A 20,387-nucleotide genomic window follows, 5' to 3' on the forward strand; every position below is an offset into this window, starting at 1 on the left:
AGATGGGCTTTATGATCCCCACTTGCCAAAGGGGAAACTGGGGCTGAGAGAGGCCAGGTAACTTTCTCATGACTGCACAGCTAGACTAGAATCCAAGTTGTCTGACTCTCAGGGTTGGACTCCTACCCAGGCCCTGGAATTCCATGGGCACCCCCAACCCCTATCACCAACCCGACATGACACCTGGGCCTTTGGTACTTGTAGCTGGAGAGCCTGCCATGAGCCCTGCCAGTCCCCCAGGCCCAGGTCTCCTTCTCCCTCCTCATCCAGCTCTGCCTCATCTGGGTCTTGCCCAGTCACAGTACAAGTGAGACCCCTCCTCCTCCCTTGCTGGGGTCCCACCCCAGCAGGTCCAGGGGTCCCCAAAGGTGTGGACGGAGTCGGTGAAGAAGGAATGACACAGAGGCAGCATTCAGTTGATCAGCATGGTTGGGTTCTCTTGCCTGGTTCTATTGCCAGGTTCTGTAGGTTCTCCAGCCAGGTTCTGTCCAAGATCTTTTGCCATGTTCTCTCGCTAGGTTCTGTCTCTAGGTTCTGTGGCCAGTTTCTGTCCAGGATCTTTTGCCATGTTCTCTCCAGCGAAGTTCTGTCTCTAGGTTCTGTGTATGTTCTGTGTCTAGGTTCTGTGTCCTGTTGTCTTGTTACATCTGTATTTATACCAGTTGATTCCAATCCTATCAATCTCTATTCCAAAGGTTAGGGCGTTTCTTATCTCCATTCCAGGGAGTAAAGATTATGTAGCTTAAGCATGATTGTTCATGGTTAAAGTGATTAATTACCCGCCTGGCACTTAGTTAAGGGGTTTTATTCCCTCCCTAACTTCAGGGGAAAATCCCTACCTGGGGAAACAACCTTTCTCAGAGAGGTGACCTTGGTTAAAACACATAGTGCCAAGAAGGTGAGCAAACATATTAAGAACAGTATGCCATATATGCCAGGTCCCTTGAAACAGCAAGGATGGACCGGCTCCAGGCACTCCCTGCTCTCAGCAGCCTCACAGCTCAGAGGCCCTAAGGCCACCTTCTAGGACCTGCAGTAAAAGGAAGCTCTAGCGAGGGAGGAATTTATCTCCTGGGGTGATAAGAGCCACAGCTCTTCTCAGGGAGCACCACTGCCTGTTCCTGCTCCTTGGGGTCGGGGGCACTCCCACTCCCCCATGGGTTTCCTTACTGTACCATCCCTTTGTTATTAAACACTTTCATTTGCCCCCATTGAATGTGTCACCTGATTCCTGAAAATACAGGGAAGACAACTTGGTCTTTAAGTTGCTTTGATGCCCTCCCTCCTCCTCCATTTCTGGTCCTTCCCCCACCCTCCCCGTTTTCTGAACCCCAGGAAGACATATCCAGGCGGCCAGGCCAGCAACTTACAAAGCTGTCTTTATTGTTTCCTTCCTGCATCGCAGAGCATCAGGGTCGACCCCTCCCAGGAAGAGGGCATTTGAGGAGATAAATACTTACTTGCCCCTCACTCAGCAGGGGTAGGTTTAATAAAAATAGTAATATAATAATAATAATAATGACTGTGCTCAATAATAAAATGTCCCCTACGATCCCCTAATACACAGTTGGTCAAAGCTTGAGAAAAAGGACCCCCCTTTTTGGGGGAGGGACAAAGTGTGCCTGGAGACCCGCCAGTGGACCGGTCGGGCGCCCATCTCCCACCAGGTAGCCCATATAAATACCCTCCCCGTCCCATCCCTGCTTAGGAATTCTCTTCTCCGGACGGATTAGATGACAATGTCAGTTGGCTTACTGAGCCTCTCCCTGTTCCCAACCTCACCCAGCTCCTCCCCAGAGAAAGGACCCGTGGGTGTGTTCCCCCAATTCCCTCTCCCCTTGTCTCTCTTGTTCATCCATCTTCCTTTATCCCTCTCTCCTCTGCATGGCTTTTCCCTCCTTCTAATCACTATCACCTCCTCTCTCCCTACTTGCCTCTCACTTCCTTCACCTACATCCTGCCCCCTGCTTCTCTTGCTTCTTTCCTCTGGCTCAGAGCCTGTCCTTCTTGCCCGGTCCCTGAGCAGAGACTGGGATAGGCCCCAACTTGGCCTCCCTGGGGGCTGGACAGTGCGCAGCCCAGACCTGAGTCTGCTGCCAGGGACCCGGCCCTTCTCCGTCCCTGACTCTTCCAAACCCCGAGGCTTGGCACTGGAAACGAGGGCTTTGGCACAATCACCCCTGGACACCAGGACAGAAGAGCCCCCGGCCCACAGCGGAAGGGGGACCATTCTGTTCCCAGGGGCTCGCACAGGATGGGCTGGGGGTAGAGGAGAAAGGCGGGATGAGGGCTGGGAGTCAGGTTCCCAGGTCCCGGGGACTCAGCCTCCCAGTGGCTCCCCAGCCCAGGCTCTCCCTGAGTCCGAATCTCCACATGTCCCGGACCAGCGGGAGTGTGGCACTCCTCAGGCTCTTTGCTCCCTCACATCTCAGCCCTGGGATTCGGGTGGGCCCTGCCAGAGGGTGTCAAGGGGAGCTCTCTGATTCAGGGGCGGGGGGGAGGCTCCGTGGCCGCTCTGAGACCTAGAGGGGAAAGAGAAGGAAGTCAGGGTGGAAAAGGAAAGGACTCTTTCCTCGCCGAGCCACGGCCTTCGGGGGCCTTCCCAGGACCCAGCACCGGCTGCAGCAGGGCCCTCGGAGGAGGCTGATGTGAGGTGGGGGTGGGGTTACATGAGAAGAACTGGGGAACTCGCACCTAATCCTGGCGTCCAAATTAACGTCTCTTTGTTCACTCTATGCTTCACTCAATCAACAGACATGCTTTCCTTTGGACAGAAGACAAACTTGATCCCCGCCATCAATGAGCCCACAGTCGAGGGAGGACTGGCACCCAGACAAAAACCAAAGCACAGCAGACTGACAAGGAATGGGCGGACGGCGGGCACCACGGGTGGCACCAGCCCCAGAGGGGCACGGACACCTGACCAGGTAGTCAGGTGGTCTCTGGAAAAGGTGACTTGGTGCAGAGCCCGGAGGGTGGCCTGGCTCCATTAATCGGGGTGAGGACAAGAAAGGGCGTCCAAAGGAGGGGGAGAGCAGGGGCGAGAGCTTGAAGGTGTGACCGCACAGGGCAAGGCCCAGGGCTCTGAGTGGCCTTGTGTGGCTGGGGGTGGTGATGGGGGTGACAGTTGGAGAGGAGGCTGGAGGATGAGTAGGAACCCCCATCTCCAGCCAGAGTGAGCTGCTCTCTGCCATGGGCTGGGCCTCTGTTAAGAATCCCAAGAGGGCCGAAACCGGTTTGGCTCAGTGGATAGAGCGTCGGCCTGCGGACTGAGGGGTCCCGGGTTCGATTCTGGTCAAGGGCATGTACCTGGGTTGCAGGCGCATCCCCAGTGGGAGATGTGCAGGAGGCAGCTGATCCATGTTTCTCTCTCATCGATGTTTCTAACTCTCTATCCTTCTCCCTTCCTCTCTTTAAAAAATCAATAAAATATATATATATAAAAAAAAAAGAATCCCAAGAGGTCCCACTGCCCCCATGTGCGGAGCACCGTGCTGAGGTGTCATCGCCTCACACCGTCTCACAATAACCTCATTTTCCAGGCAAAACAAGCTCAGGGAGGCCAGGCACCTTTCGGGGGCCACACTGCGGGGACAGTCAGAGCCAAGATCCCCACCTCCAGGCTTCCGCAGGCCCACTGTGGGGTGGGACAGGTAACGGTCTGCATCTCTTAGGGTCCAGGGAAGGATGGGCTGAGCTTGTTCTCTGGCCTCAGGTCCCAGCGAAGGGCCTAATACCGAGCAGAACTGCCTGTATTAGGAGGGAAACGCTCCCGCTGGCTCACCTGTATCTGGGAGGCTGCGGGGCTCAGAGATCCCTGCGGGCAGGATACGGACTCGCTGGACAGGGATGTCCACGGCTTCTTCTTCACTGTTCCAGGAGCAGGGTGAGGGGACAAAAACACAGGTCAGATTGGAGGGGTCCGAAGGGGGTGGAAACTGGGGGAGAAGTGTGGAGGTGCAGGCGGCTGTGGGGCTGTTCTTACTGGGGTCCGCGTTCCCGTCGCTGCCCATGGAGGCTGGGCGCCGCGAGGCCTCGGAGAAGCTGTGGGGCCGCTGCGGGACGGAGCTGCGGGCACCTCGGCCCTTCCCTTCAGGAGCCTGTAGGGGGGCGGTGCGGGGGGTGGGGCTCAGCGGCACAAGAGACCGCGACAATAGACTGAACCCCAGGCGGCCGCCAGCCTGGCCGCGCGGAGCGCCGGGTACCAGGTGAGCTGAGGGCAGCAGCGAGCGCACCGGAGAAGCGCTGATTGGCTCAGCCTCACCAAGGAGGTTTGTGATTGGCTCTGGACTCACCGGGGGCGGGTCCCTGGCGCTGGGCTTCCTGTCCGTAAAGCCCACGTGTACCAGGTGGTTGAAGTTGGTGGGCGGTGAGATGAGCTTGGAGCGCACGAAGGGGTCCTTCAGCATCTCCCTGCGGGCAAAAGTGACTTAGAGAGGGGGTAGGCGGGGGTGCCAGCTCCCACCCGCTCCCGCCCCGGGACCCCCGCTCCCGGGGGTGACTCCCCGCCCCCCGGGGCGGGCCTTTGCTTCTCCCCGCCCCCAAGGGTTGGAGGCCCCGCCCCCATTGGTTGGAGGCCCCGCCCAGCCATTGCATCACGCGCGCACCTGCGCTGCTGTTGTCGCTGCTCGTCCGACACCCGGAAAAAAAAGCGGCGTTTGCTCTTGGTGCGGACCAGCTGGCGCCGGCTGTTGTCGGTGAGGTCGGGGATGTTGAACTCGTCCTTCTCTGTGGGAGAAGCGGAGAGCTGGGCAGTGCTCACGAGTCCCCAGGGCCCCCGTCAGCGGGCGCTGAGTCCTTCACCCCGACGTGTGCACAGGTGAACGCACACCTGCGGACCCACAAACACAAGCAAACACCCTCCCTCACCTGCCAGACGGTTCCTGAGGTAGGTCAGGCGGACCTTCTCGGCGCCATAGAGGAACAGGGAGCCCTCTGGGTTCAGGGGTCGCACCTGAGGCAACAGGCACAGAGGTCACACCATGCACCCTGTCCTGCCCAGGCCAGCCCCAGGGGTCTTGGCAGGCCCTCACCCTCTTGAGCGGCACCGTTTGGACCCATTCTGCTTTCCTCACATCAAACACGTCGATGGAGTTCTCGCTGAACACCGTCAGGTAGGGGACTGTGTAACCTGCGGGTAGAAACTGCTTGTGCTGAGCAGCCCTGAGCAAGTCGGGCACCTCTCGGGCTTGTTGCCTCCTCAGCACCACGGGAACACCCTGTGCCCGGCCAGAGCAGAGTGCAGCACTTTCTGCCCCACCAAAAGTCCTTCTTCTGAAGACTTTCCAGGGGGCCCCACCCAGCTTCCATAACAAACCAGAGATAAGGATCTTGGAGTGCCACTCTGTGCCATGCCAGGCATACTTCTAACCACTTTGCATATTTTTTTCTCCTTTAATTCTCAAACAACCCCTCACTTACAGAGGAGGGATCAGAAACCTCAGAGCTAAGCAATGGGCAAGGTCACCCAGTGGTGAGTGAGAGCTGGGAAATGGCCCCAGGCTGTCTGGGTCCAACGCCTACCTGTTGAAAGTCTGTGCTACACCCAACCCACAGGCCCCACCCCAGAAGAGCCATTGCTCATGAAGGGAGCTCTGTCCCTCTTTCAGCCCATACACCATTACACCAGTCACCTGTGAATGTGCCAAACTCCCCACTGCCCCACTCATTCATTCATTCATTCATTCATTCATTCATTCCTCCAAACAGTCCTAGCACCTGGAGTGTGCTTGTCAGGGGTGGGTGCTGGATGTGATGAAGAAACCAGCCCAGCTGATGTGCAAGCCCCCAGTGCACCAGAACAGTCATTACCAGAGGGTGCTAAGAGCCAGGGCAGAGGTCAAACAGAGGTGGGGGAGTAAAAAGGAGCCAAGGACCCATGATGAGGAAGAGCAGGGAAGGGAGCATGGAAACTGACAATGACAGCAACCATGGTGGTCACTTATGGGGGCCTGAGCAGGCCCTGGGCTGGATGTAGGTCAGCGTTTGCCAGGTACAAAAAGAAGAGCAGTTCAGGCAGGGGGCAGATGTGACCTAAGGCATGGAAGAGGACGATCCTCTCTGAGGCACTGAGGGCAGAGCTGGGCATGGTCAGGCAGGAGGGTGCACACTGGCTTCCGATGCCAGCTCAGGTATTTGGGCAGGACCTGTCTTCCTCTGATGCATGCGATACACCTCAGGTGCCTGGCCCTGTCCCACTCCCAGCCAGCCCCAGGGGCCAGTCCGGCTGTCCGATGGCCTTACCCCAGCCTGTGGGCAGTGCTGGCCACAGCAGTTCATGGATGCGAGATTTGCGGCCGGCGCTGTCCACGTAGACCCCAGCAGTGGTGAAGAGCAGCAAGAACTCACTAAGGCTGAGCTCCACGGCACCCAGAGCCTCGCCCAGGCCCCCTCTCGATGGCGGCAGCTCCTCAGGCATCAGATTGCCCCCCAAGGCTAAGGGCGCAGCCTCATTGAGCAGCGGGTAGAGCAAGAAGGCACCAGCTGCGCCCACACACAGCCGGTCGCCCAGCAGCTCCAGGCTCTGCACAGGTGCTGGTGCCTGCAGCTCACGGATGCGGTGGTGCCAGGGCCCCGGGCCTGGGCCCAGCTGGTAGCAGAGCACTTGGCGCTTGACAGCTACACAGAGCACAGGGGTGCGGGCCTGCAGGATGCGCCCGGCTGCCAGCGCCTGGCAGCCTCGAGACTCAGGGATCTTGGCGCCTGTCAACTCTGCGCTCTCCAGCTCGGCCAGGGGGAAGAGGCGCACGCTGGGGCCTCGGCCACACAGCGCGGCCAGAAGGCCCGCAGTGGGGCTCACAGCCAGCCGCTGCACCCGCCGGCACTCGCCCACCTGGAAGATGTCTGTGGAGTTGGTAAGAGAGTGTCACCATCAGGTGGGTGAGAAGCAGCTCGGTGCCCATCCTCCTGTGCCCTGGGGCGAGCCCCGCCCACACCAGCCTTGGCCCAGCTTGGCATGTACCATTGCTGTGCAGGTGGATCACAAACAGCCCCTCCTCGGTGCCCAGAGCAAGCCGGTCCTGGTCTGGGAGAGGGAAAGAGAGGGTCAGGGGTCAGAGGGCCTGTTCAGAGGCAGAGCCTGGGCAGTCCACCTGCCCTTGCTGAGCCTGTTTCGCCCTGTCCCTGTGCCACTGAACCCTGTCCCAGAGTCTAGATGGCTCTAATGGTAAAGGCTGTGGGGGCAGGGATGGGTGAGAAGCCCTCCACTCCAAGCTGCGGGATTTTGGGTAAGTCTTGGAGATTCGGTTTCCCCTAACGTAAAATGGGGACAATAAAAAAAAAAATAAAGTGGGGACAATAATGGTACCTTCCTCACTCAGCTGCTGTGAGACTGAAGATGAAGCAATGCAGGTAAGTGTGAAGCTCACGGCAATCCTTGCTCAATAAATGCCCCTTTGCCCTGACTCCTGACTGACAAAGCGGACCTGGCAGACCACACAAGGCCCAGGCTACTGGGAGCACTGCGAGCGCCTCTCCCCCCGCCGTCTGTCATGGAGGCTCCAGGCTCCTTGCCCAGGAGCCTCATGGGAGACGGTGTGAGGCTCAGGTCACCCAGCTGCTAGTTCAGAGAGCTGAGAGCAAAACACCTGGCTTATTTCCTATTAAAACCCTTGCTCTGTTCACTCGCCTGAGATTCTTTTAGAAAAAGCAGATGGAGGCCCAGAGAAGTTGAGCGGCAGAAGCCAGGTTCCTGCCCCAGCCTGGGCTCCTCACACAGCCATGCCGAGGGGACGGTGGAGGACTCGTGTGCACGGCGGAGTCCACAGCTCATAGCTGCAGGGACTGGCAGTGGCAGCAGCCCTCATGACTGTGGCTGGGCCAGCACTGTCCCTACAGGCCCTCACTGCTCCCCCAGCCTGCCCGGAACAGACCGCGCCCCCTGGCATGAGGCTCACCGATGATGGCCGCGCAGAGCGTGTGCGGCAGCAGGGACAGCCCGTTGTCATAGGCCTCCTTGAGGGTGTACACAGGCCGGGGCCTGGGCCGAGTGTCCAGCAGCAGCCGCTGCAGCTCGCCCAGCACCTGCAGCCAGCGCTCCCGCTCCCCCTCGCTCTCCGCCAGCAGCAGCACAGTACACGTGACGGGCGGCACCGTCAGCTGGGAGGCTGTCACCTGTGGGCAGAGACCCAGGCTGGAGGGCTGCGGGCCGAGGGCCAGTTGTCCTTCCTCCCTTCTCTCTGTGCAGCAGTTGATGCTAATTAACGCAGACGTGAGCTTGCCGGGCGCAGAGCTAGGTGCTGCTTAGAGCAGGTGATGAGCGAGGCAGGGGGGTCAGACAAGCACAGGGACAACTGCAGAGCCCTGCCCGGTGCTGTGGGAGGGGATTGGCGGGCACTGTGGGGACACAGGTGAGCGGGGAAGGGTGACCTCCCAGGGGAAGAGGCAGTCCCAGGAATGGCAGAGGTGGGGGAGGGACTGGCAGAGGGAGCAGAGGTGAAGGGGTCCAGAGTGCAGGGCACTCCGGAAGTGGAGAAAGCCAGGTGTGGTCAGAGCAGAGAGACCCCAGGGAGAGGCGGGGAAGGCCTGCAGGGTCAGAAATGTAGGGCCTCGAGGCCACGGCAGGAGCACGCGAAGGGTGACGGGGAGCCACAGGTGAGTCTAACAAGGCAGGACAGCCAGCTTCCCACGTGGAAAACTCTGCCCTCCAGGATGGAAGGTGGGGGCACGGGGAGGAGGGGCCGGGATGAAGGGGTCAGCCACGGAGACGGAGAAAAGTCGGTAGGAGGGGTCAGCCTGACAGTGGACGGTGGTCTGGCCCATCCCGCCCCCGGCACTTACCCTGAAGATGCGTGGCAGGTCCTTGGACTGGGCGTGGATAACATCAGAGGCCAGGACTGGGGTGGCTGAGAACTGGGGGTCCCTGCGAGGTTCATGGAATAGGTAGGAGGTCACCCTCCCCCGGGCTGCCCTCCGTCCACCCACTTGTCCCTTGTCCCATGCCAATGCCGGGCGCCCACCTCAGATCCAGGGCCTGCAGGAGGGCCCCGCTGGCTGGGCTGAGCCGAGGGTCTGGGGCGTCGAACAGCAGGAGGCGCGAGTCGCTGAGGGCGGCAAACACCCGCTGCCAGCCCCGCCGGACGCCCGCGGGCCGCGGCACCTGGGGAAGGCAGGCATGGGAGGGCCCGCCAGGCCGGAGCGCCACCGAATGGTCCTCCCCCTCCCCGGCCCCAGCTCACCGACAGGAAGCCCTCGTAGGCAGTGCCCGTGCCTGTTTCGGGGTGTACTCCCAGGGCCGTGCAGAGGAGATCAGGGGGCACAGGACAGGGTGGGGCCTGTGGGGCGCACGTCCAGTGACAGAAGTAGCCGCAGGCTGCGGGGAAAGCAGGAGACAGGGCGTGAGCCTGGGTGGGGACAGCCCAGAACCAGGTCTCTGGGCGTTCCCAGCCCCAGGCACCCAAGCTGTCACTGACTCCCCACCGAGGGGGAAAAGAAAAGCTTAGCGGTGGGAACGCAGCCTGGGCTGGGAGGAGCCTGCTGTGTCAGGATCGGGCCATTTCTGTTCGTTCCTCCGAGGGGCTGTGGCTGGTGCCTGGGAGGCAGGGGACCGGGCGGGGAGGGGAGTCTCACCGTCACAGCCCAGGCCCTGGCGGCCCAGGCCCAGCATCAGCGAGGTGCAGCGCAGACACTTGGTGGGGGACGGGAAACTCCGGGGGCGCAGCATGTGTGAGCCAGGCTTGGGGGGGGAACATGGCCGTTATTCACGTCAGACCTCAGCCTCTCAGGGCCCTGCACCCCACTCCTGAGGCAACCCTGAAGTGCCAGCCAGGACCAGGGATTGAGCCAGCTGGCAGCGTGAGCTCTGAGCCCCAGTGAAAACCCATCGCCACCGCCATCCGCGACATGGTCTGCGGGCCATGGCGCAGGTGGAGGAACCAAGAGGGTCCCTGGAAACCCAGCAGAACGGCATGGTGCCCCCACCCCGCTCCGCCCTCTAGGCACCGACCTTTGCAGGAGGACCTTCTGCAGGGGCTGTGGTAGCAGCAGGCCCTCTGGGGAACACAGCCTGCGGGGGAGGGCGAGCGAACAGGTGAGAAACGCACGGGCACAGGCCCCCCCCCCCCCACTGCAGGTTCCCACCGTCCTTACCCCCAGACGCAGGCTGCGTCGGCCCTCCGGCCTCAGCTCTGGCTCCGCTCCGGGTCTTGGGGCCTCTCCTGAGATGCCAGGGTCCTTGGCAGAATCCTTCTGGGGCTTGGGGGCAAAATCAAGGCCTCTGTGCCCGTCCCCAGGACCCTCCCCAACCAGCCCCTGTACCGGGTCTTACCTCTGAGCTCCGGAAAGGCAGGAAGGGAATCAGGGAGTTTGAGGACTTGGTGTCTGAAAACAGGGTGTGGGTCATTGGGGTTGGGGTCCCTGGCCCAGCCCTGACACTTATTCCTGAGGAGCCATGGGCCAGTGGGGGCCTGCCTCAGTTTCCACCTCAGTGAAGTGGGGCAATGACTGCAGGCTGTGGTGGCGGGACCTGGCATACAGTAGGTGCTCAGTACGTGCTGGCTAACAGATGGTGGGGTAAGCGACCGTCTGGAACACATTCCTGTCTCCACGCCCTGCAAGGCTGTGTGGGACCCCTTGGTAACTGAGGCTGCAGAGGGGGCAGGACAGCCATGCAGACGGGCACTCACCTCCTGGCCCGCGGGTCCGCAGCTCCTCCCGCAGAGCAGCCAGCTCCTGCTGCAGGCCCCGGTTCTGCTTCTCGGCCTCCTGCAGATGGCTGGGGAGAACCGGTGCGAGCTCACCACCCGCCCCCGCATGGTCCTGGTGCCTCTGCAGCGCCTGCCCTGGGCTCACCTCTCGGCCTGCAGCTGCGCCTCCTGCACCTGTGTCAGCTGCTCCTGCAAGCTCTGCCTGGCCCGGATCTCGGCATCCAAGGCCAACTGCAGCTCCAGCCTGGCCGAGGCCTCCATCTTCTGCAGCCGCCTTGCCTTCCACTGGTGGTCCTGGTGGCCAGAGGGCACCCATGTAAGATGCCCCCTGGGACTGGCTGCCTCAGAGGCGCCCTCCCGCCAGAGCACACCACTGCCCATGCCCCCCGCTCAGGCGCACGGCCCAGCTCTGCCGATGACACAGTGGGCTGAAGCAAGTCACTGCTCTCCAGGAGCTGTGTCCTCACCTCCAGAGTGAGGCGCCCCCTCCCCACTGGGTGTCTCTGGGGCTCACCAGTGGCCGGGCAGGGAGTGTCTGGGTGCCCACGTTCCTCAAGGACTCCAGCTCCTCTGCCATCTTGGTGGCCAGGGCCTGAAGGTAGCCTCTTGAGACCTTCTCATCATTCACCCTGATTGGAAAGGGGGCTCAGGGTCATGGCTGAGCCCTCAGCTCCGCCTGGGCCCAGCCTCCAGCCCCCCGCCTCCAGCCCATGGCACCCACCAGCTGAGGATGTCGGCGATCTGGGCCTCCCAGTTGCCCTCTGTCTCCCGCCGCTCGCCCTCCAGCCGCTGCCGGCTCTGCTGCTCCCGCTCCAGCTCTTCCACAAGCTGGGGGCCAGGTGGGAGGTGGGGTCAGTCCCCAGGGCCCGAGCAGCGGAGCCCTGCCTATGCCCGCCCTTGCTCACCCCCTACAGCTTGCCTGCCTGCTACGGGCACTGCCCTAGGGAGACAGCCAGCCCTGGGCCTTGGCCGCTCTGCCCACCTCTCCTGCTGTGCCCTTGCCAGGTCCCTCCGCCTGGCTGTCTTGCCCTCTGTCTACCCTACTGACCCGCTCCTGCTCGCGGCTCAGCCGCCGGTTCTCTTCCTGTAGCCGGCAGAGGACCTCCTCCTTTCCACTGGGCCTGGAGAGGAGAGGATGCCTCGGTTACTCCCACATTAGGCCCTGGTCCTGCCCCCCACCCCCAGCTGCCCAGCTCACCCGTGGCCGCGGGCCTGCTCCAGCTGCACACGCAGGGCGGCCACCTCCTTCCTCAGCTGAGCCTCCTGAGGCCCGCCCTCAGGCGATCCCGTGCCGTTGGTCTCAGAGGCAGTGTGGACGGTCTGAGGACACGGAGAGCGGTCAGGGCAGGGGCCTGAGAAGCCATGGCCCACTCTACTGCTGGGACACAAGCCTGGACCCGAGGGCCCTGAGTCGGGTCAGGCGGAGGGATGTGCCCCTTAGGGGGTTGGGGATTAGAACTCAGTACCTTGACCCGGGAAGATTCTTTCTCAAGGCTTCGCTCCCGCTGTCTCTGAAGCTGTGTCACCTCCCGGCTCAGGGTGGCCACCTGGGCCTGCAGCTGTGATGGGGTGCAGAGGCAGCCAGTGCTGACCTGCCCACCCCAAGCCTCTTCCTGGCCTTGCTGCAGACTCTCGGGCTTTGCCAGCCACAGCAGGAGTGAGGCAGGGAGCCCCAGCCCGCGCACCCTAACCATCATCCCCTGCTCAGACCTCTGCCGGCCACAGTGGGGAGCGCAGAGGCACCTGGTGCTCCCAGAACCTTGACCCAAGCTCCCTGGGCCTCCTCCAGCCATGCCAGCGGTCACTTACGTCCCTCCGGGCAGCCTGGGCTTCCTCCAGCTGGGAGCTCAGGGCCTGGGTCTGGCTGGCTGAGGCCGCCGCTCTCTCCTGGGTCTCCTGCAGCCTTTGGAGCAGCTCCTCCCGCCCACCCTGAGCTCTGCATAGCTCCTTCTCCTGTGCCCGCAGCCCTGCCCGGGCCTCGGCCAGCTCCTGGGGAATTGGGATGGGGAGGACAAGCCTGGAGTCAGGGCAAGGGCCTCCTACCATCGAGCCCTGGGCCACTCACCCAGCTCACCAGGCCCTCACCTGCAGGAGCCGGTCTCTCTCCTGCTGCAGGTCACTGTCACCACCAGCAGGGGGCCCATCCGGCTGCGACAAGGGGGCCTTGCTGTCCCTCAGAGACTCTGCCAGGAATTGTCACTGAGACCTCAGCCAGGCACCCGCCTGCAGTGTCTCGTGGAGCCGTGGCCCCAGCCTGGGAGGGGGGTCTCCTCGGCCCATTTCCCACGTGCAGGCTCAGAGTTTAAGAGAACTCCCTGAGCTCACACAGCATGTACAGAGCAGGGGCAGGACCGGAACCCAGGGGGACTCAGGTGTGCTGGGGAAGCAGGTCAGCCCCAAGGTGAGGGCAGGGGGCAGAGAAGGGGCGGGCGGGTGAGTAGGATACCTGACAGCCTGTCCCGTAGGGTCTGGACTTCCTTCCGCAGCTGCTCCAGCTCCTGGTGGTCTGAGGGCACCTGCAGGGCCTCTGCCGCGGGGAGAACCATAGGTGAGCAGCTAGTCCGCGGCAGGAGCCCGGGTCAGACCCGCAGCCCTGGCCCCGCCGGCTCCCGGTACCTTGGAGCTTCCGGCTCAGCTCCGTTTTCTCCTGCTCTAGACAGCGGAGCTTCCGCTCCAGGGCAGCCAGCTGCTCGGAGCTGCTCTCGGGGCCGGGACTGGGGAGAGCAGGGCAACACAGGTCAGCAGAGACCCCACCCGCCAAAACCGCCTCCCTTCTCCCACATCCAATCATTCATTCACCCAAGAAACACCTACTGCGTGCCAGGCCTGTACCCAACCCTGAGCTTTGTGCCAGGAAGAGAAACAAATCCGACCAGACCCTACCCTTGTGAGTCCCCAGGCTGGTACCATGGGCAGCAGCCCAGGACAGTGGCTCCCAGGTCCCCCAGGTCCAGGTTCGAGCTTCTACAAACTATGTGACCATGAATAGTCATCTAACATATCTGAGCCTCAGTTGCCTCTCAGGAAAATGGAGGTGATAACAGGGTTTCCTCCAAGGATTGTCAAGAGAACTCGGTGACATGGGTCCCGTGGGCCCCACGCCTGGGGAACGAACAGTGGGCACCCATGAGTGCGGCACCCAGTGGGCGCACCACACGTGCGGGTCAGATGCATTGCTTACACCTGCAGTGCCTCTTCTCCAGGACCTCACTATGGTCTCAGGCCAGCCCCACGCATGGAACTGGATCATCCTGCCCATTTCACAGAGGCACAAGGTGAGGCTGGGGCAGCAGCACGGACCCTTTCCATGCGAGGCCTCTGGCTCCCAGTCCGGTGTACTTCTAGTCTGCCATGGAGGGAGCTGTGAGGGCCAAATGCTGGGGCGGGACCCGGAGGGGGCCTGGGCATGGAATCACGGGACCCTGAGGACACGGGGGCCTGTCTTCCTGCGGCTCAGAGCACACATCCTCAGCACCTGTCCCCTGCAGGCACCAGACCCGACAGGCTACCCTCCCAGTGTCCTCCAAGCCAGGCAGCCCCCAGCTTCCCACCAGGTGTGTGAGGACCAGACTCACCTGCCCGAAGTGTAGGTGAAGCCCACGAATGGGAGGTGGTGGCCTGAGAAGGCCCCATGGGAGGGTGGTGGCAGGGTCCCCTGCAGAAGGAGGGGAAAGAGTTAGTCTCCGGGCACAGCTCCAGCCGAGGCCTCAGGGACTGGGAGTGCCGCCCTCCTCCTGCGCAGGTGGGAACATGGCCCCACCTAAACAGACCACACTTCCCATGCGTCCTTGAGGCTATGGCCTCCCAGACACCCCTGGGAGTCTTCTTCCTTATACAACTTCTGGTTAATAGAATGACGCGAGGTAAAGGACCTTCACTTGGCACAACCCACCTCAAGGCAGGTGAACTGTAACTCCCAAGAGCCTCTGGGGTCTGAAGGCCTTAGGCCCAGCCCAGCAACTGCTTTGGGAAACTTCTAGGGGTGTCCCACAGCCAGGGAGGGTCCTCCTGCAGTGGGACCCAGCACTCACCGGATGGTTGAGGGTGTCATCGTCCACATCGAAGTTGGAGGTGTCCACAGGCCCGCGAAGCTCAGGGATGTAGGGGGCAGTGCTGCTCGCCAGCTGCTCCCAGTCCACACCTTTGAAGAAGGGGTGGTTCCGGAAGTCGTCCAGCCCTCCTCGGCCCAGACGCTCCTCCTGGCGGCACAGCAGCCGGCGGATCAGGTCCTGGGCACTGGCCGGCACGTCCGGCACATCCAAGGGGAACTGCAGGTGGTCCTGCAGGCCGGGGGAGAGGTGCGGGTGGGCGTCCGGAATCCCGCCCCCACCTACAGGCACCACCAACCTCGTGGACTCGGGAGCCCCGCCGCCCGTCCAGAACCCGGAGCCTGGCAGCCAGACCTCGTGGTTCATGATCTTGGCGTAGGTTTCCACCAGGGACTCAGCATAGAAGGGCGTCTCCCCGAAGAGCAGCTCGTAGGCGCAGACGCCCAGTGACCACCAGTCACACTGTGGGCCGTAGTGGCCCTTGCCCTCCTCCATGGCCTGCAGGATCTCAGGGGAGATGTAGTCGGGAGTCCCCACCGCCACTGACGAGTCCACCTGTAGGCGGTGGTGTTGATGAGGACACGAGGACAGCCCCCGGCTTGGCTGGGCCTGCTGGCCCCTCACCAAGGGTCTAGGCCTGGCACCCCCACTCCCTAGGGGTTGGCTGGCCTGGTGCTCCCACCTGGGCCCCGGGCCTAGTCCTTCCTTCCCCTGGGAGCCTGATGCCCCCTGCACTAGGCCTGGTGCCTCCCAGGCCTTGGGAATGTTTCCAGCCACGTGCTCCCTGCCCCACCCCGGGGCGGGGCCCTTACCATGCCACTGTTGTTGAGACGTAGGCAGGAGCCAAAGTCAGCCAGGCGGATGTGCCCGTTCATGTCCAGGAGGATATTGTCCGGCTTGACATCCCTGGGGGAGACAGGGAGAGTGAGGGGCCTGACCTGTGTGTGTGGTTGGGTGTGTGCACGGGCACGTGTGTGTATGTTCACACGTGCTCCTGCATGCAGGCATGTGGGATGGGTGAAGGCTGGTGGCCAGGCCTCCTAGCCCCCAGGAAGGAGGAAGGTGGCTAGACTGGGGAAAGGGGTCCGTAAGGACGACCCTCAGAGGCAGCAGAGTATACTGCGGGGGACACAGGAGCCAACCACAGCTTGGCCACCCACCAGCTGAGTCACCTGGAACCAGGCAGGTGCTCACCTGTGCTAAGCCCTGACTTGCTCATCTATCAGATGGAACAATGAGCAGCCCCATCACATAAAGCTTTTGGTGTGAGTGTTCAGAGGCATCAAGCAGGGGAAGCACCCAGCACAGGGCTCGGCACCTGGTGAGCGCTCAGCAAACGGCAGCTGTCCCCAGAGTTGTCAGCGGGGACTGGAGAGGGCACGGGGGCTTTGCGGGCCCCACCTGTGGACGTAACCCAGCTGGTGCAGAGAGTGGATGGCCAGCACCATCTCAGCCAGGTAGAACTGGGCCAGCTCGGGCGGGAGGCGGTCCTCAAAGCGGCTCAGCAGAGTGAGGAGGTCCCCACCGGCGTAGTAGTCCATCACCAGGTACTGGATGGTGGTGGGAAGGGCAAGAATCAGATGGAAAAAGGGACATCTGCCCCAGGACCCCACCTCCCAGTGGCCCCATGGGAGGCAGGGCTATGGCTCCCACCAGCTCTGGGGCGGCCAGCTCCCAGTCAGGACTCAGGCAGAGGGTCCAGGCCCTGGAGCTGGTTGGGAGGGTAAGCCTGCTGGTCCCAGTGGGAGAGACCTCTCTCCCCTTGGGCCCAGTGCCTCTGGACCCCAAGGGCCTTCTCCTTTGTCCCCAGGCAACCCCCTCCAGCCTGGCCCAGGATCCTCACCAGGTACTCCTCGTCTTGGAAGGCGTAATGCAGAGCCGTCACCCACCGGCTGTCCCCCTTCACCAGAACGTCCCGCTCCTCCCGGAAACAGGCTGTCTATAGCAGGTTTGGGGGGCGGGTGGGGTGGGATCAGAGTCCAGGAAAGCCCCACACCAGCTCAGGGGATGGAGTAAAACTCAGGAAGTCTAGGAGCTCAGATTAAGGTCTCTGTATGGGCCAAGAGTCCATGCTTTATGGCTTTGGATCTCAGTGTTATCATAAGGGAAGTGGGAACAACTCCACTTGCTTCCAAGGAAGGTTTCTAGTGAGGAAGGGATGGGGAGTCGGCATCTGTTGGGGGTGGATCCTCTGCCCATTGGGCAGCCACACCACCTCTTCTCCTGCATGCCCTGCACGCCAGCCCCCCCTCTCGCCCTCCCCCCTCATCCGTGTTTAGGGTGCCGAAGTCTCACCAGACTCCAAACTGACCTCGGCCCTCTTCAGCATCTCCCATTTGTGCAGCATTTTCATGGCAAAAATCTGCCCACTGTCCCGCTGCCTCACCACGGCGACCTGAGGCCACAGAGAGCACTGGGCTCAGAGCCTGGGGGCACCCCCTCCTCCCGCCCCCCCAGGCCCTCTGCTCACCTCCCCGAAGGCGCCTCGGCCGATCACCTTCAAGATCTCAAAGTCATCTCTCTGCAGCCGCAGCTCCTTCACTTTTGTGACGAAGGGGCTGGCTGAGGAGAGAGAGAGCGGGGCTCAGGGAACCTTCTGGAAGGGCCCCAGGTCCCTCTCTCACCTGGGGAAAGCCAGGAGCTATAACTCCTATGAGGCCAGGGCAAGGATGACCTCCCCAGGACAACCTCTGGCTAAGGGGTCGATAGGGGCTGCAGCCCATTCAGCCATGAGCAGGATGCGTGCAAGGTGGGGTCCTGACTCTGCTGACTACCTGGCCCTGAGACCTCCCTGAATCCTTGGACCTCTGCCCCCAGACTCCAGGCAGCCTGGGTCCCAGGGACTGATGGAACTTGTAGTCCTCCCCAGCTTGGGGGCTGCCCCTGGCCAGCCAGGTCACCCGGGGCAGGTGGGGATACCATTCCCACCCCAGCTCACAGTTCTTAGCCACCTAGCAAGACCAGGCCAGAGCCTGTCTTGGGAAACTGGACAGGCAACATTCCTTGTCCCCAGAGAGGCTTCTCTGCCATTGAGGAGCTGTGGCCCAGTCCTGGGCCCCTGTAGGCACCAGGGTACCTTGGTTGGAGTGAGGCCTGGGGGAGCCCAGAGGACAGGTAGGACAGAGTCTCCCCATGTGGGGCCTCCTCGTCGGCAGGCATAAATAGGTCTGCCCAGATCCTCACAAGACTCAAATGCAGGGCCAAAACCTCTCCGTGGCTCCTGACGCTGGCACTGGACGATGTGAGCACTCAGGACCTCCTCCAGGCCTGACCAGCCCTTGAGCCTGCCTCCCTCTCTGGACTTGGCCTTCACCTGGCCAGGATCCTCCTCCTTCCTGCAGTCCCTGATACTCGCACACGGGGCATCTTCAGCCACTCCCAGGCCCGCTCCAGGCGGGGAGGTGGGACTGGGGCCTAGAAACTGAGGGAGGCCAAGAGTGACCAGTAGGGGTTGGGGTCAGCTGCAGTCTGACTCCCTGCCTCAGTTTCCCCTGCCAGGCGGTAAACTCCCTGCCAGCTGGGCGGGTGTGTGGGTGGGACAGAGAGCTGCTCCACAGGTTTATCAGGCCGAACCCCCGCAGCAGGGGTGGAAACCTCATTACAGAAATTAATTGTCTTTCCCAGGTCTGTGTGTGCAGCTGAGAGGAGCAGCCATAGGCCTCCAAGGGGGAGCCGAGGCCAGGACAGCTACCCATCAGCCAGGCAGGGGCCCAAACCAGGGGCCCATAGACAGGAGGACCCAGGTCCCCAGGACAGGCTGCCCAGTCCCCTGGCCCTGCCCCCAGGGGATGGGGGCTCTAGGCAGGACTGGGGACAAGTTGGGGCAGGAGCAGAGTGAGTCACCACCCCTCACGTTACCTCGGGCGATGTCAACAGACAGGCCCCCACACTGGGGTCCCGGGCAGAGGTGCCAGAGGCAGGCAGGGAGGAGCACATGTGTGTGCAAACACACACACGTGGGTGTGGCGTCACAGGGGGTGATGACAACACAGCGAGACACAAGCATCAGGTGCAGGAGTCCGGGGAGAGGAGAAGGCAGCAAGGAGATGGGGGACCGAGGAAAGGGCTGCGGGCTGGGGACCACTCAGTGGCACGTCTCAGGCCCCCAACTGTGCCAGGCTGGGCCCTGTGCCCGCCCAGAGCTCAGGAGTGCCTGCACACTAGTTGCCCACTGGGCAAACGCCCGCTTCACCTCACCCTCCCTCCAGGCCAGGCCCCATGCCCTACCCCCATGGCCTGGCTGGCACCGGTGCTCACAGTGAATTCAGGGTCACCCCGGGCCAGCCACTCCCGGTGACTCAGATGAGTCAACCAGGAAGGGGCACAGATCCACCTCCAGCCAGGCCTCCCTCCCTGGCCCTGGGGAAAAGCCCTCAGGAAACCTGGCCAGCGGCTTGCACAAAGGGGCTGAGGTTGGTGCCCAGTCCAGACAGGGGTGGTCTTAGATGCAGGGAGATGGGAGTGCGTGTGGGGGCGGGGGAGTGTGTGACACCCACAGCCTGTGAGTCGAAGCAGGTGTCTCTCCACCAGCAGCTGAATACGAGCGTCTCAGGGCGGCCGTGTGGGGTGTGGGAGCCTGAGAACGCATGTGTGCCAGCGGGTGGCATGCACGGAGTCGCGGGTGGGTCTGTGTTCTCACAGGTCATGCGGTGCGATGCGTGAGGGGGGGATTCTGGACGTGACTCTGTGTCGAGCGTGAATTGCACCTGTGCCTGGGTCTAACCTGGGACCACGTTTCTTTGAGTCTGTCCATGTGAGATGAGTGTCGTGTGCATGTTCCAGGGTCTGTGAGTGGAAAGGAGTGAGTGTGACTCTGAGCGCAGGTAAGGTGTGCAGGTGGCTAAGGCCCGCGGGTCCGCCGTCAGGCCAGTGCCCAGCGGCTGCGGTGGGGAGAGGGGCCGTGGGCGCGCGGCTCCCGGTGGGAGGGTCTGTGGGCGGGGAGCGCGGAGGGAGAGGGTCCTGAGGCGGAGTCCCGCGTCCACCCTCCGCGGTCCCGCCGGAGTCACTCACCCCAGCTCAGGAACTGCGCCACGTTGCGCTCTCGCCGCAGGGGGGCGCTGCTGAGCTCGTGGTGCAGCCCCAGCAGCAGATCCAAGAGGCCGTCGAGGCCCGGGCCGCCGCCGGCCTCGCCCCGCGCCAGCCGCTCCAGCGCACGCAGCCGCCGCTCCATGGCTGCGGCCGAGGCTCCGGCCGGGGCTAGAGCCGGGCCGCCCGCATGTCCGCCGTCGGTCGGTCCGCCTGTCCGTCCTCGGATCCTCCGCGCGTCCTCCCCCCACCCTCCCGCCCTCCCCGCTGTCACCTTCCTCCGAGGCCTCCAGCGCGCCCTCACCTGGGCGCCCCGCCCCGCCCTCCGCCCCGCCCCCCGACGGACGGGCAGGTGCGCGCCGGCCAATGGGAGATCCGACAGTAGGTGAAGGTGGGAGGGCGGAGGCGAGCGGGGGCGGAGCCAATCCCGGCCAGGAAGTGGGGGGGCGGGCCCGAGCGCCACTAACTCCTGGGCAGGGCGGGGCCAGGCGGGGGTCTCTGGGGGCCGGGAGAGCCGGCTAGACCCCTGCGCGGCCCTAGACCCGGCCTGACCTGGGCCCTCGCCGGCCCCCCACCAGGTGGGGATGCCCGGGGCTCGGCAGCTCCCCTCGGCTGGCGGGGCAGCGGCCGCCTCTTTCTCAGCTTAGGGAGAGGGGCTCGGGACGCCCGC

At 62.8% G+C, this 20,387-nt stretch overlaps 1 protein-coding gene across 1 annotated transcript; it reads right to left on the bottom strand.

Moving 5' to 3' along the window:
* Positions 1–1,363: 1,363 nt before the first annotated feature.
* CDC42BPG (CDC42 binding protein kinase gamma) lies at positions 1,364–19,862 on the bottom strand (the record flags this gene model as incomplete). Its single annotated transcript, XM_081100161.1, has 37 exons — positions 1,364–2,522; positions 3,785–3,870; positions 3,986–4,100; positions 4,296–4,413; positions 4,608–4,728; positions 4,870–4,954; positions 5,034–5,131; positions 6,244–6,843; positions 6,962–7,024; positions 7,896–8,112; positions 8,779–8,860; positions 8,958–9,097; positions 9,177–9,310; positions 9,568–9,673; positions 9,944–10,003; positions 10,087–10,185; positions 10,265–10,317; positions 10,623–10,711; positions 10,789–10,937; positions 11,158–11,272; positions 11,365–11,471; positions 11,692–11,764; positions 11,842–11,963; positions 12,110–12,202; positions 12,453–12,632; positions 12,729–12,826; positions 13,090–13,170; positions 13,260–13,357; positions 14,219–14,298; positions 14,675–14,923; positions 15,047–15,247; positions 15,505–15,598; positions 16,094–16,242; positions 16,536–16,631; positions 17,004–17,087; positions 17,163–17,254; positions 19,703–19,862. The coding sequence occupies 37 exons, from the start codon at positions 19,860–19,862 to the stop codon at positions 2,466–2,468; spliced, it is 4,644 nt and encodes a 1,547-aa protein (XP_080956287.1). The 3' UTR covers positions 1,364–2,465.
* Positions 19,863–20,387: the final 525 nt, after the last annotated feature.

The sequence above is a fragment of the Myotis nattereri genome (genome assembly GCF_964212035.1).
Source record: "Myotis nattereri genome assembly, chromosome: 9".
Classification (NCBI taxonomy): Eukaryota; Metazoa; Chordata; class Mammalia; order Chiroptera; family Vespertilionidae; genus Myotis; species Myotis nattereri.